Below are 12619 nucleotides of genomic sequence, written 5' to 3' on the forward strand. Positions count from 1 at the left end.
CCCTAGATCAAAGGTCCCAGTTAAAGCGAGATTTTTTTTAAATTTAAAGGAGGTGTGACTTTTTTACATTAACACACCTCTTGGCTGTTTTAGGGCATGTAAACTCTTATCAATTGGGGTATAGGTGGGTATAGGGTGTTTGACACCAAGGGAGATGTATTCAACCCCCTTAATTTTGGCAAGACACCACCCTTCTGCGCGCCTCTGATTTTATTCTTATTCATTTAAACTTTATAAGAATTCTTTATTGCGGTCCACGAATATCATATCAATATTTAAAGAAATTTATCTTTAATATTGGCACTCTCCTTCAGAATAAAATAAAATATACCTGTTTAGATTATTGTAGAATAGTTCATCTACAGATTTGATTTCCCAAGAAAATTTCATCTCTGGATAAAGCACTGACGTTCCAAGATTGTTTCCAATACATATACAACTGAAAATATTATTATTAAAGCCAGCCTTTCTTACATTTTGACTTTGTCCGCATGTCTACTCGTCAAATATTGAAATTAATTACTATTAAAAAGCATTATAGTAATTTATAATAGTAAAAAAGTAGCTTGATGTCTGTCTGTCCGTCCGTCCGTCTGCAGCTTACGATTTCGGTAACCACTGAACCAATTGAATTCTACTCTTTAGGGAATATATCTATTAGTTCTGTGGTGGTTTTAAGCTATTTTCTTGGGGGTGAGAAAGAAGATTATTTAAAATTTACCAGTTATGAACAAATCCTTATTTTTTTACGAATTTTGAAATATCAAAATTACCATAAAAATAAATTTACTTTTGGCGAACTTAAGTAACGTGATTCTTCATTAAGTGTTTTCTATTGAACGGATTTAATATGAATTCCCAGAATTTAGACTATTTCATATAAGTTTAAAGAAATGAATGAAACTGTGAAAGATTTTTGACAGAATTTATTCTAAAAAAATGGTACTTAGATAGGAATTTCGTGAGCTGGTTTTTTTTATAAATTATTAAAATTAATTGAAATAATGTTTTTATCTTATGCTAAAATACAAATAATTCATCAACCTACATATTTTCTTAAAGTAATGCATATAAAGGGGGAGCAAAAAAAAATGCGTAGATTTTTAAAATTAAAATTGCGCGGCTTGTGTTAATAGTAGAAAAATGTTACGCATACCATTAGAACCGATAAGAAGTCTATTTTTTGGAAATATAAGAATGATTCCTCTGCTACGTATAGTTAGGGAGCTACGTGTTAAAATGTCCCAACTGACTTAAAACTTGACTTGCGAGTAAATTTTTGGACATTTTACCACCTAGCTCCTAGATTATTTGTAGCACAGGAACCGTTCTTATATTTCCAAAAAATACAGTTCATAGCGGTTCTAACGGTATGCGTAACATTTTTCTACCGCGCAATTTGAATTTTAAAAATGTACGCACGTCGTTTTGCAAGAATTAGTGTCTAATATTTACTAATATACTCGCAAGTCAAGTTTTAAGTCAATTGGGACATTTTAACACGTAGCTCCCTAACTATACGTAGCAGAGGAATCGTTCTTATATTTCCAAAAAATAGACTTCTTATCGGTTCTAATGGTATGCGTAACTTTTTTCTACTATTAACACAAGCCGTGCAATTTGAATTTAAAAATCTACGCATTTTTTTGCTCACCCTTTATTTAAAGAAAACGGGTTGATTTTTGTTAAAGTAAGGTTGTCATCAATTATGTACATGTTAATTATTTAATTAACCCATTTAGTACGTCCTTTAAAGTTAAAAGCGTTGTTTTTTTCATTCTATATAATTATAAGTATTGTCAAATGTTTTGGTAAAGTCAAGATGTAGTAAATTAACAATTTATACAAAACCACCCAGCCTTTGTTTCCTTCTTCTATTATATCAATTATTTTGTTAGATTCGAAGTGTCTTCAAAATTAAAAACTTTTATAAATGTTCAATATCTCTAACTAATATTGCAATAAAAATACGTGGGTATTCCTAATTCGAAATAGGTATAGATAAACGCAAAAAAAATTATAGCTTGACCTCTTTTATCTTTTAAACTACTGTTTTGTTCAAGTGTGTAATTAATTACCTGTTAATACAGGAACAACTAGCACTCCTCTCTCTACCCCCAGCATTTCCATTCAATTGAACCATCTCTTCTTTTTGCTCCTCAACTATATCGATGATAAATTAGTTCAAATTTTTGTTAAATATAAGATTGATTTATTTTTAAATCCAAAGATAACGATATCCTTTGATCTTATGAGGTATCCAAATATCCTCTCTCTAAAAATAAAAAGTCACCCAAGGCAGAGGGGGGGTAATGCAAGGCAAATTAAAATATTAAGAAGGATTTATTACACCCCCTTTCGCACGTCCAAGTTTCTAAGCCTTAATTGCATGGACAATATCCATAAATGCAAAGCGAACAATAACTCTTGTAGAGTGTAACAAGAAGAATAGTAATTTGTCAGTCAGCATTCAAAGTTTGAAATCGGTATGATAATTCTAACGTATCTAAATTAACAAAAAGAGCTAACCGTTACGGACGTACGGACGAACTGACCCTAAAAACAGAAAAGCGTCGCTTTTAAAAGGCAAATAGATTTTTACTTTTTTTATCTTAAAATTTACCAAGCTTTTCGTTGCTATAAGACATGTTTGAAACTAACTACATATCAATCAAATCATCATATATCTGAAAATAAGTTTCATTATCAATATTTTTCTTCATTTAAAAACAAAACTATACTTGCTTTAAAATAGAATAAAATGAATAAACCTTCATATTTTAGGTTTTAAAAAAACATAATATATTGTTTAAATGTTAAATATTTAAAGAATTTCTATATTAACTTTAGAAAATATACATATATGCGTACATATATTTAAAATATCCATGTGACATCCTATTGAGAGTCATCTATGTATTGACCAGCAAACAGGGATGACAACATTTATTAAAGGGAAGCTCTAAATTCAAACGAACATGAACATTTGTAGAGTGTTATAAAAGCAAAATATCAATTTTAAAGTAAAAAAGAAATTAGATGCTGTGAGTATTGGTGCAAAAAATATGACGTAACAAAAAAATTAGCCAATGAGAGGCCGTTATTGACCAATGGTAAAATTTATAGTGGCCTCTCATTGGCTAATTTTTTTTGTTACGTCATATTTTTTGCACCAATACTCACAGCATCAGAAATTACATGTAAACTTATTGCTAAATTACGTCAATATAGGATTCTGCTTGAGGACATACTTACAATTTTATGACGTGATTATAGAGATGCTTCGCTTTTAATAATGTACCTTGTTGTCCTGGGAATAATTGTTCCAAAAATCAGACGAATAGGATAATTATATCATACACAAAAATTATGTCAAAAAGTTAAAAAAAAACAGCATGTTTAAAATGGAAGTGCAGGCCTTCTGTTAACGATTATATAGTTGCTACGCTTTCTAAATCGTACCTAACTGTTACTGAATTTATCACCCAATTAATGTTTGATATCGATAGAACAATTCTAACATGCCTAAATTAAAGAGCTAACCTAGGAGGACAGACGTACAGACCCTTAGTTTATAAAATCCTCGCTTCTAACAATCTGACTCCTCCTTTTCTTGTGTATCAGAATATTTACATTTTTCATTAACACTCAACATAGATGAATGTAGAGAAATTATCAGGTAGTTTTTATTCAGAATAAGTAAGCCATTTAATGATAATAAAATGTTTATGACTTTTTATAAAAAAAAGGCTTAAATTATTTTATAAAACTTTTTATTTTTACATAGTGAAATAATTATTTTAAGCAAACAAAAAGGGTCAGTTAGTTATCTGAATTATACATCTATACTTATACATCTATTGTAAATACAAGTGACAATAACTAACTGATTGTCAGTCTATAGCTATCTTTGTTTGATATTAATAAAAACAACTTTTTCAGTAAAATAGGACAGAAAAAGTTAGATGAGAAGAGGCTCATGGTGAAATTGCTATATTATTAACTAGCTGCAGCGCCCTCGCCTCTAGGGGCTTATTGAAAACTTAGGGGTTATTGAAAACTTCCACAATCAATATTTCATGAAAAAAAATTATTTACATGATATTTTTTTAGTGGGCAGGGGGGGGGGAGGACGTGAATTTTTTCGGGAAAAAAGTGTAAAATTTTTAAGGAGAAGATTAAGCTTAAAACCATCACAATTTCAAGGACAACCCAGTCAGTTCTACTTTGTATTAAAGGTAATCATTTTATTACATTAAAAATCGGATTGATTATCAGTTTGATATTCATTTTAAAATAATTCTTTATATCATAATATGACGACGAAAAAATGTCAGCTAATTATTTTACTTGTATTAATATCTTAACTAAATATTGCATAACTCTCTCTTATATATTATTAAATGTAATATTTATAAAAATGTAAAATAATTTTATCTAATTAACCTTTACAAAGAATATTTACTCATGTTATTGATAAAAATTGGAAATAATCTGAAAATAAAATTAAATTACTTATGTCTGTAATTAAACATTAAAAATAATGTAATTGCAAATAACATAAAACAAATAGCCCTCAAATTTATTCTTAAATCTGTATGTTTTTTTATAATCTACCTCCTCTCCGCGTTGCAAAGTTGCATTTTTCAATCAAACATAAAATGCTAATGACAACTTTTCTGAAGCGCATTTAGCCAACAAGAAAATAAGCATGTTTAAAGTAACAAGGATAACAACATACATGAAATCGAAGCTCTAATATCAGATGGAGGACAAATGAACAATAACTCTTGTAGAGTGTCAGAACTTAATTAGTTATAAATAAATTCGTTGCAAAATTGGAATCAGTGTTCCTAAAATTAACTGTTATTATACTCTTAGATTTTTTAAAAACTAGTTTTAATCTTATAATTGTATACTCTATATCCGCGGAAAGCCGTTTATAATACGATACGAGAAATAACTATTAATAACTTAGTAATAATGATAATTATGTCCAGCAAAAAGAGAAGCAATACTAAGTTAACTTAAACACAAAATGTCATAATGACCGAAAGAATTGATGAGTTGTCAAAAAATCTTGGGTAGGATATTTTCGTTTGATAGGCTTTACAATTTATCTCAAGTTTTAAAAATAAATAGTGAGATCACGCAAGAGATATAATCATTCAGACGGACGAATGAACAAACTATCAAAATAGTATAAAATATCAATCAAAATATAAAAACAGATTTTAAAATGTCTTTTTAAATAAATAAGATAAATCAAAGTATGAATAAAATGTACTTATTTGAATATTAAAATACAAATTCATTTCATGCCCACACGTCCAGCACAGAGGGGGGGATATTCAAATATAAAACTTTAAGAATCATGGAAAGAAAACGAATTGACGGGTTTCGTCGTATTTTCACAGTTGCTTTTGATTTTAGATGAAGTAAATGTTAATAATTGCCCCGCAGGATTAAAGCCCTCCGCAGGGCCTAGATATAGGAGTAAAGCTATTGTGAAAATACTACGAAACCCTCTAATTCGTTTCTTTTTCCATGATCCAACTTTCATTATCGACATAAACAATTGCAATTGTATGTCACCTATTTCTTGCTTTCAAATAAAATATTTAAAATTGAACCTCGCTGTTTATAAAATTATAAAATTTTGTTTAAGTATGATTAATCTTTTTTGGGAATCGGCAGCTGCGCGTCAGCGGCGGCTTATCCTCAGATTTAAGTTTTTAGATGCTTTCAAATTTTAAATCTAGACTTCCGAATATTTTAAAATTAGAAAAAGTTGATATTCTTGATGCGTACAGGCGGCTGAAGCGCGGCTGCCGAGAATACTGATGCGTACAGGCGGCTGAAGCGCGGCTGCCGAGAATACTGATGCGTACAGGCGGCTGAATCGCGGCTGCCGAGAATTGAATCTTTTACTTGTACATTTTATTAGATACCTACTAAAACATGATTCGGTGCACACAAAATTCTTTCTAAAGGCGTCAAAACTCTGATATAACATTAAAGTTACAGTGACTTGAGACAGCCTATTCTACTGTCATATCTCTAATAATTACGGGTCTTGAGGACCGGACTCTAATTTGAAATATTTTGCTTTGAAGTAGATTGAATAGGTAATTCTAAAATATACATATTGCTGCACACGCATAGAACGCATAAAAATATATGGAAATTATTCACTGGAGTCCAATTTTCATTAGATTATTACTTTTGCATGCCGCTACTCTATACTTATCATATCAATTCAAGTAAGTTATTACGAATGTTATTTCCGAATAGAAAAGCATAAGGCCTCACTTTAAGCCCTTTTCTAATTTACTAATAAAAATCAAATTTGAAAATATTTTTTTATAGGCTACAATTAACACGATTTTCCTTGTTTTTTTTACATGAATGTATCAAAAACTTTACGTGTAAACATTAGACTTAAAATATCAGTGAAAATGTGGTATTCGGCAACCCTGAGCCATGTTCTGTGGCAACCCTGACCTTGGTTCGGAGAAGGGCCGAGGGCCCTCCACCGAGTACCGGGGAAGGGGTCAGCCTGACCCCTCCCTATGCTTTAAAATTAATGATAGATTTTGACAGCCTTATTATGGTTAAGCTGCATTGTTTGGTTCCCCCACCCTTTCCAGGGATGGGGGATCATTATTGCCCAATCTGATTATTGTATATGTATTTATATTGATTTTGCTTTAGTATTATTTATTCCAATCTGTGTATTTATTATTTGTTGTATTATAAGTTAGTAACCTTTGGACCCTGAATAAAGTAACATCTGAATAGACTTTGTTTGTTATTTAGTGATAGCTAGAGAAGCCCAGCTTCTCTATAATTATACGTGTCCACGTCTGTTCGCCAAGAGAAATCGCCCATAGAAAAAAATTACCCCCCCCCCCCCAACCCAAAAAAAAATTATTAAAATTAAAAATGGAAGGGGGGCAGTCCCCCCCCCCCAAAAAAAAAATTTTGTTTTTACTTTTTCTTTTAAAATCTAAAATAACTAAATTAGGTTATCAAATTCGACTCTCCCCTCCTCAAGTGCCCCTAGAGGCCGCTAGGTGCGTAGCCGCTAGTAGAATATACTTGGATATTATAACAGGGGAAAAATTGTCGTCAATTTAGGGTTGCTAACGTGACATCACTTAATGGTCAGTTCGTTTACAGTTGATAAAGTCTAAAGTTTAACTAGTCCTAGGACAAACGCAGGAAATACATACGTCAGAGTCGACAAAAGTCCGAGTGAACACGTAACCTAATTTGAACCATCATTTTGGGTTTTGTTTTGCCTTACCCCTGATGGAGGCTTATTTGTAAATATACTTTCATAGTAAAATTTAAATTATTTTAGATCGTTTACTTCACTCTTTTTCCATCACACCAAGTACATTAAAAGTTGAAGTTTACTGTCCTTTTTACAGCTAGATGTTCTTTTTAGTGATGTGTGTTGTGTTAACTTTTTATTACATACAATAAAAATATGCAGCAAAAAATGCATTTTTCTGGTTAAAAGATAAACTTGTAACTAGATGATAAATATGTAAACATACATTAATTATGTTTTATTTCTTGATAATAGTTTGAAATGTATAAATTGATCGATAGGTAGAAAGATAAAAGGTAAAAAATAAGTCGCTAGTTGAACAGAGAAAGCTGAACAGTGAACATTCATTTTTCTATATTCTCGACTCGGCTCATGTATTTGTGATTAAATAGATAGGTAAGCAATTTTTACATTAAACAATCAAATATATATAATACATATATATTTCATACATACTGACTAAAAAAGAAAGATAATACACATAACAATTCCCACTACTCAATAAGCATGGATCAAAAACTCGAAAATTTAAAAACTAAATTGATAAAAGATTCATCCGATTTTGTACATGTAAACGACAGACAAAAATTCACTGAAAAAATGACAAAATTACTCAATATTGAGCTTGAAAAACTCAAGATAGAATTGGGGGTACTACCTAAAATACAACGAGAATTCGCTAAATCGAAAAACTGCTTCTTCTTAGCCACCCAAAATGACCAAAATACAGAGGAAATTGACAACATAGTTAGGGACATCCTTAATGATGGACTTGAGAAAAAAACGGACGGAAAAACAGACACAAAAAAAGAGATTGAAAAATCTTTCCCAAAAATGATCAACAACCCACCCGTTAAGATTCCCATGGGCGGAAAGACGGACAAGAAAGAGAAGAAAAAAGCAGGTTGTCTCTACAAAATCTCTTTTACTAACAATAAGTTCAATCTTTCAGATGATACAGGCTATTATCCAGCTGAAATCTTTCTGATGGGTCTTGCAAGCTTTAACAAGAACAAGGAGAAACAAGATTTTGTCCAGGTAACTAGAGAGATACCCCACTGTGCTAAACAGCACGTAACAAAGCTTAATGAAATAGCGTACAAATTACGAAAAAAGAACTATAAAACGAGACAAAACATAGACTTCAAAACATATAGATACACATTAGAAATTAAAAAAGCGGGCGAAAATTGGCAACCACTAACTGAAGTTGCAAATGCCTTCAAAACCATCAAAAAAGATTGGGAAGAGGCAATCAAATTACCCTATATACCATATGAAAGAAAAAAAGACAATTAAATATAGAAACTAAAAAGTAAAACATGATTGTTACTAATTATTATTTTCTTACCCTTCATGAATATTATCTTCCTTGTTAAACAAGAGCAAATTCTCTCTCTATACCGTCTTCCTCGCAAATAGAAAGCAAAAAATTGTTTCTCTATGATGACGTAATCCTATATTCACTAAAAAAAATATTTATTTCAGGCCAGTAACATTGATACCACCAAAAACAACAGTATTGTTAAAAACAGCAAGAACAAGGATTAACTGCTAACATCAAAGAGGTAACTAGCAAATTTGAACTTTAATACTATACAATAAATAAATCTTCTATTACACACTTATAATAATCTAACATTCTATATGACTTACAAACCCTATGAAATTAACTAACAGTTTTATTATCCAACTAGAAAAAAGATACTACTGAACACAGCTAATATTGTTTACTTATATTTTAGCCGACACCAGCTGTAGAACTACACCACCCTATAAGACAACAACTATTTTGGTCTTCTTCACCACTCTACTGAAAGGTAACTTTCATAAGAATAATTAAATGATTAATTTAACTAAGTTAAAATATTACCTTAAAAATTATAAAACTCGCTGACTTAAAACTTATGAAACTCCTATCTTTAAAAATGAATAAAATTATGCTGAATGATTAACTCTAGCCAAAATTAACAACATGCATATTAGTTAACCACACTATAAAAAAATATATTCATTACTTATACTTATATTTCAGCCGGTAGAACCACACCACCTTTTAAGACAAACTGTTTTGGTCTTTTTCAACACTCTACTGAGAGGTAACTTTCGAAAAATTAAATGATAATTTAACAGTCCACTAAGTTAAAATATTACCTTAAAAAAATAGGAACTCGCTGACTTAAAACTTATAAAATTCCTACTATTAAAAATGAATAAAGATTTGCTGACTGAGTAATTCAAGCTAAAATTAACAACTTCACACTAGATAACCACATTATAATAAATATAATCATTTATTTTATATTTCAGCCGACACCCACCAGTAGAACACCTTGATACTTGATACTTGATGAATTATCCATAACCATTGATTAGTAACATTCATGATTCATGATATATAACAATATTAAAATGCAAGTAAAAATACTAGCTATGATTTATAAATTGTTTTTTTTTATGCACTGTACATAAATAAAATACTACAATTTTGTAATTGCTAAATATAGTAATATTTTTTCTAATCTGTACTTATCTAGCGTTATTTTTTTCTTATGATTGTTATGATTGTATCTCAGTCAAGAAAAAAAAAAATTCACATACACAGTATGGAAATGTTAATTAATGCATTGATTGTCAACCAAACTAAATATGTTATTAATAAATTATTACATTAATCTTGATCATATTTTACTTAAAATAAACGAACTATGAACTATAAGAGTAACAAAAATAACAAGCTTAATACAAGCATAAACACAACAGTATCTCAATAAAATTTCTATTCTTAAGTAGATCTTTAAGAGTGACAAAAATAACAAGCACAAATCTTTAAGTAACATAACCAAATATATCTAGTACTAAATTACATTAATCTCGATTATAGTTCTTACTTAATGTTCAAACAGACTGTGACAATACAACAGTATCCATTGATAAAAAAAAAAAATCATAAGCTAACTTGCCAAAAAACTAATATTGCTCTTGCTATCCTTACTATGAGTAAATAGCATAACACTCGCAAAATGTAAAAAAAAGAAAATAGTTCATTCCTAAATTATTAAGCAGCAACCCGATTCAATCTTTTCTTTTCATGTAGACTTAAGAGTGTCAAAAAAAAAACAAGCAATAAGCTATTAGTTTCACGAGTAAATTAAGATGCATGCAAATGATAAAAAAGAATATAGTAAGCCAATATTTATTAAGCAGCAATATGAATAAAATTCTAAGAGTGGCAAGAATAACAAGCACAAAATTTAAAGAACCAACATAAAATATCACTCTCGAATTTCCTTGATGTATCAAGGAGCATAGTGTGATACACAATAACATACATGGATGTATCCAGAAGCATAATATGATACACAATAAGATACATGGATGTATCCAGAAGCATAGTGTGATACACAATATCATGGAGATGCGACATCTAAATTTCAAAATTCTTTGAACGTACAGACAAGATTCTTTTAATGGCATTAATTATCAACACATAACAAAAAAAACTATTTCTTGAAAGTATACATGAGTAATTATATACTCAAAATCTTATCAGCAACAGATAATAAATTTCAACACTTTCAAATACTTACCTACTGTAATATGTATGTTTAATAAAATGTGAAAATTATTAAATTGCTTACCGTTTCCTAGTTTATTCATAAATATATTCTCCTATGGAGACCATTTTCATAATTATCCTCAAGACGGGGGGGATAAAGGCAGAAAGGAAGGCTACAAAAACTAAAAAAAATATAAAATTTAAACATGAATGACATTAGTAATAATGTACAAGGATTACCAACTAATTTCCAACAAATAACTATAAATATCAATAATACTGAATCCAGTTATGTTGATTGCTCTCACATCAAAAACCTAAAACACTTCAGCATAGCTCATCAAAACATTAGGAGCATTGACAAAAATTCAAATAATTTTCTATATCTACTAAATGAATTAAACTCTAACATAGATATAATATGCTTCACAGAAGTATGGGGTAACATTAATAACCTTATCATTCCTGGATACCACGAACCAGCAACATTACTTAGAAAAAACAAAAGAGGGGGGGGGGTTAGCATATACTGCAAAGATTACATAAACTTTAAAGTTATAAAAGAAATGACAGTTATAAAGGGTCATATTGAATTCCTAACCATCGAATATAAAACAAAAAACAAAACCAATATCCTTTCAACTCTCTACAGACCCCCTTCACAATGTACACATGACATCGAAAACTGCATTAAAGATATTAAACTGCTCTTGGAATATAAGGACACACATTTCCCAAACACTAACTATGATATACTTGGAGATCTAAACATGGACATCCTTAAATATAACACTATGGAAAGTATTAGAAAATTCTACCAGACCTTTGAAAATCAAAACATAATACCCCTAATCAACAGACCCACTAGAGTCACTAATAACACTGCTTCTATCATTGATAATATACTATCAAATAATTATAATAACAGTAAAAACTATATCATATGCAACTCAATTACTGACCACTTCTTAATCATTAAATCCATTCAAAAAACAGATATCACCTACAAAAATACTACCAACACTTATCACCGCAGAAAATTTAACACTGACAACATAAACCACTTCTCAAATAAACTAATCAATGAAGACTGGTCGCACATTCTCAATACAAACAACACAATTGACAAATGGAATAAATTTTTCAATAAAATAGACAATATATTTAATGAATCATTCCCAAACAAAAAATACACTTTAAAAAAAGATAAAAAAAAGACACCAATGCTTCGCCATGGATAGATGACGAGATTAAGAAACTATTCAAAATTGAAAGGAAATTATACCTTAAAAAACTTAAAAGTAAACTACCTTTACATAACACACAACACGTAGAGTTTAAAAAAGAGCTACAATCCAAAATTAGGAAAGCTAAAATTAAATACTATGAAAATGAATTCAAAAAAACTAAACACGACTCCAAAGCTATGTGGAGATCAATCAACAAAGCCACAAACAGACACACTAATAACAAAAAAAATACTAAACCTGACAAAATAATAATTAACAATAAAGAACTAACTGAAGATATCGACATTGCTACAGAGCTAAACAAATTCTTTAACGGAATTGGTACAGAGCTATCAAATAAAATTCATACAGACAATACAAAACAACAAGAATACATAAATAACATACATGAACAAAACACTAGGTTCAAATTCAAAAACATAACAGCTGATGATATAACAAAAATAAATAAGACACTAAAACCTAAACTAT

The 12619-nt window shown here is 29.9% G+C and overlaps 2 protein-coding genes across 3 annotated transcripts in view; one reads left to right on the forward strand and one right to left on the reverse strand.

Annotated features, from left to right (window-relative positions):
• LOC145312363 (uncharacterized) overlaps positions 1-2689 on the reverse strand; it is a 51463-nt gene extending 48774 nt beyond the window's left edge. The window contains exons 1-3 of the mRNA XM_080151601.1: positions 2624-2689; positions 2079-2163; positions 332-439 (exon numbers count right to left, since the gene is read on the reverse strand). Of these exons, the coding sequence (XP_080007727.1) occupies positions 332-439; positions 2079-2163; positions 2624-2648 (218 nt within the window). The 5' untranslated portion in view covers positions 2649-2689. The remainder of the gene's footprint in view (positions 1-331; positions 440-2078; positions 2164-2623) is intronic.
• Positions 2690-7649: 4960 nt separating this feature from the next.
• On the forward strand, positions 7650-10020 carry LOC145334233 (uncharacterized). Of its 2 annotated transcripts, XR_013884776.1 has the most exons (6): positions 7650-7735; positions 8292-8377; positions 8828-8907; positions 9085-9159; positions 9375-9438; positions 9650-10020. XR_013884776.1 is itself a non-coding variant. In XM_080179612.1 (5 exons), exons 1-2 carry the CDS (start codon positions 7847-7849, stop codon positions 8888-8890), a joined length of 594 nt encoding a protein of 197 aa, XP_080035738.1. In that variant the 5' UTR covers positions 7751-7846; the 3' UTR covers positions 8891-8907; positions 9085-9159; positions 9375-9438; positions 9650-10020. The 2 variants fall into 2 exon arrangements, 1 of the variants encoding a protein (XP_080035738.1); XM_080179612.1 differs by lacking the exon at positions 7650-7735 and having other exon boundaries at positions 7751-8377.
• The last annotated feature ends 2599 nt before the right edge of the window (positions 10021-12619 follow it).

This window comes from Acartia tonsa, chromosome 2 (genome assembly GCF_053477335.1).
Source record: "Acartia tonsa isolate MP-2025a chromosome 2, ASM5347733v1, whole genome shotgun sequence".
Taxonomy (NCBI): domain Eukaryota; kingdom Metazoa; phylum Arthropoda; class Copepoda; order Calanoida; family Acartiidae; genus Acartia; species Acartia tonsa.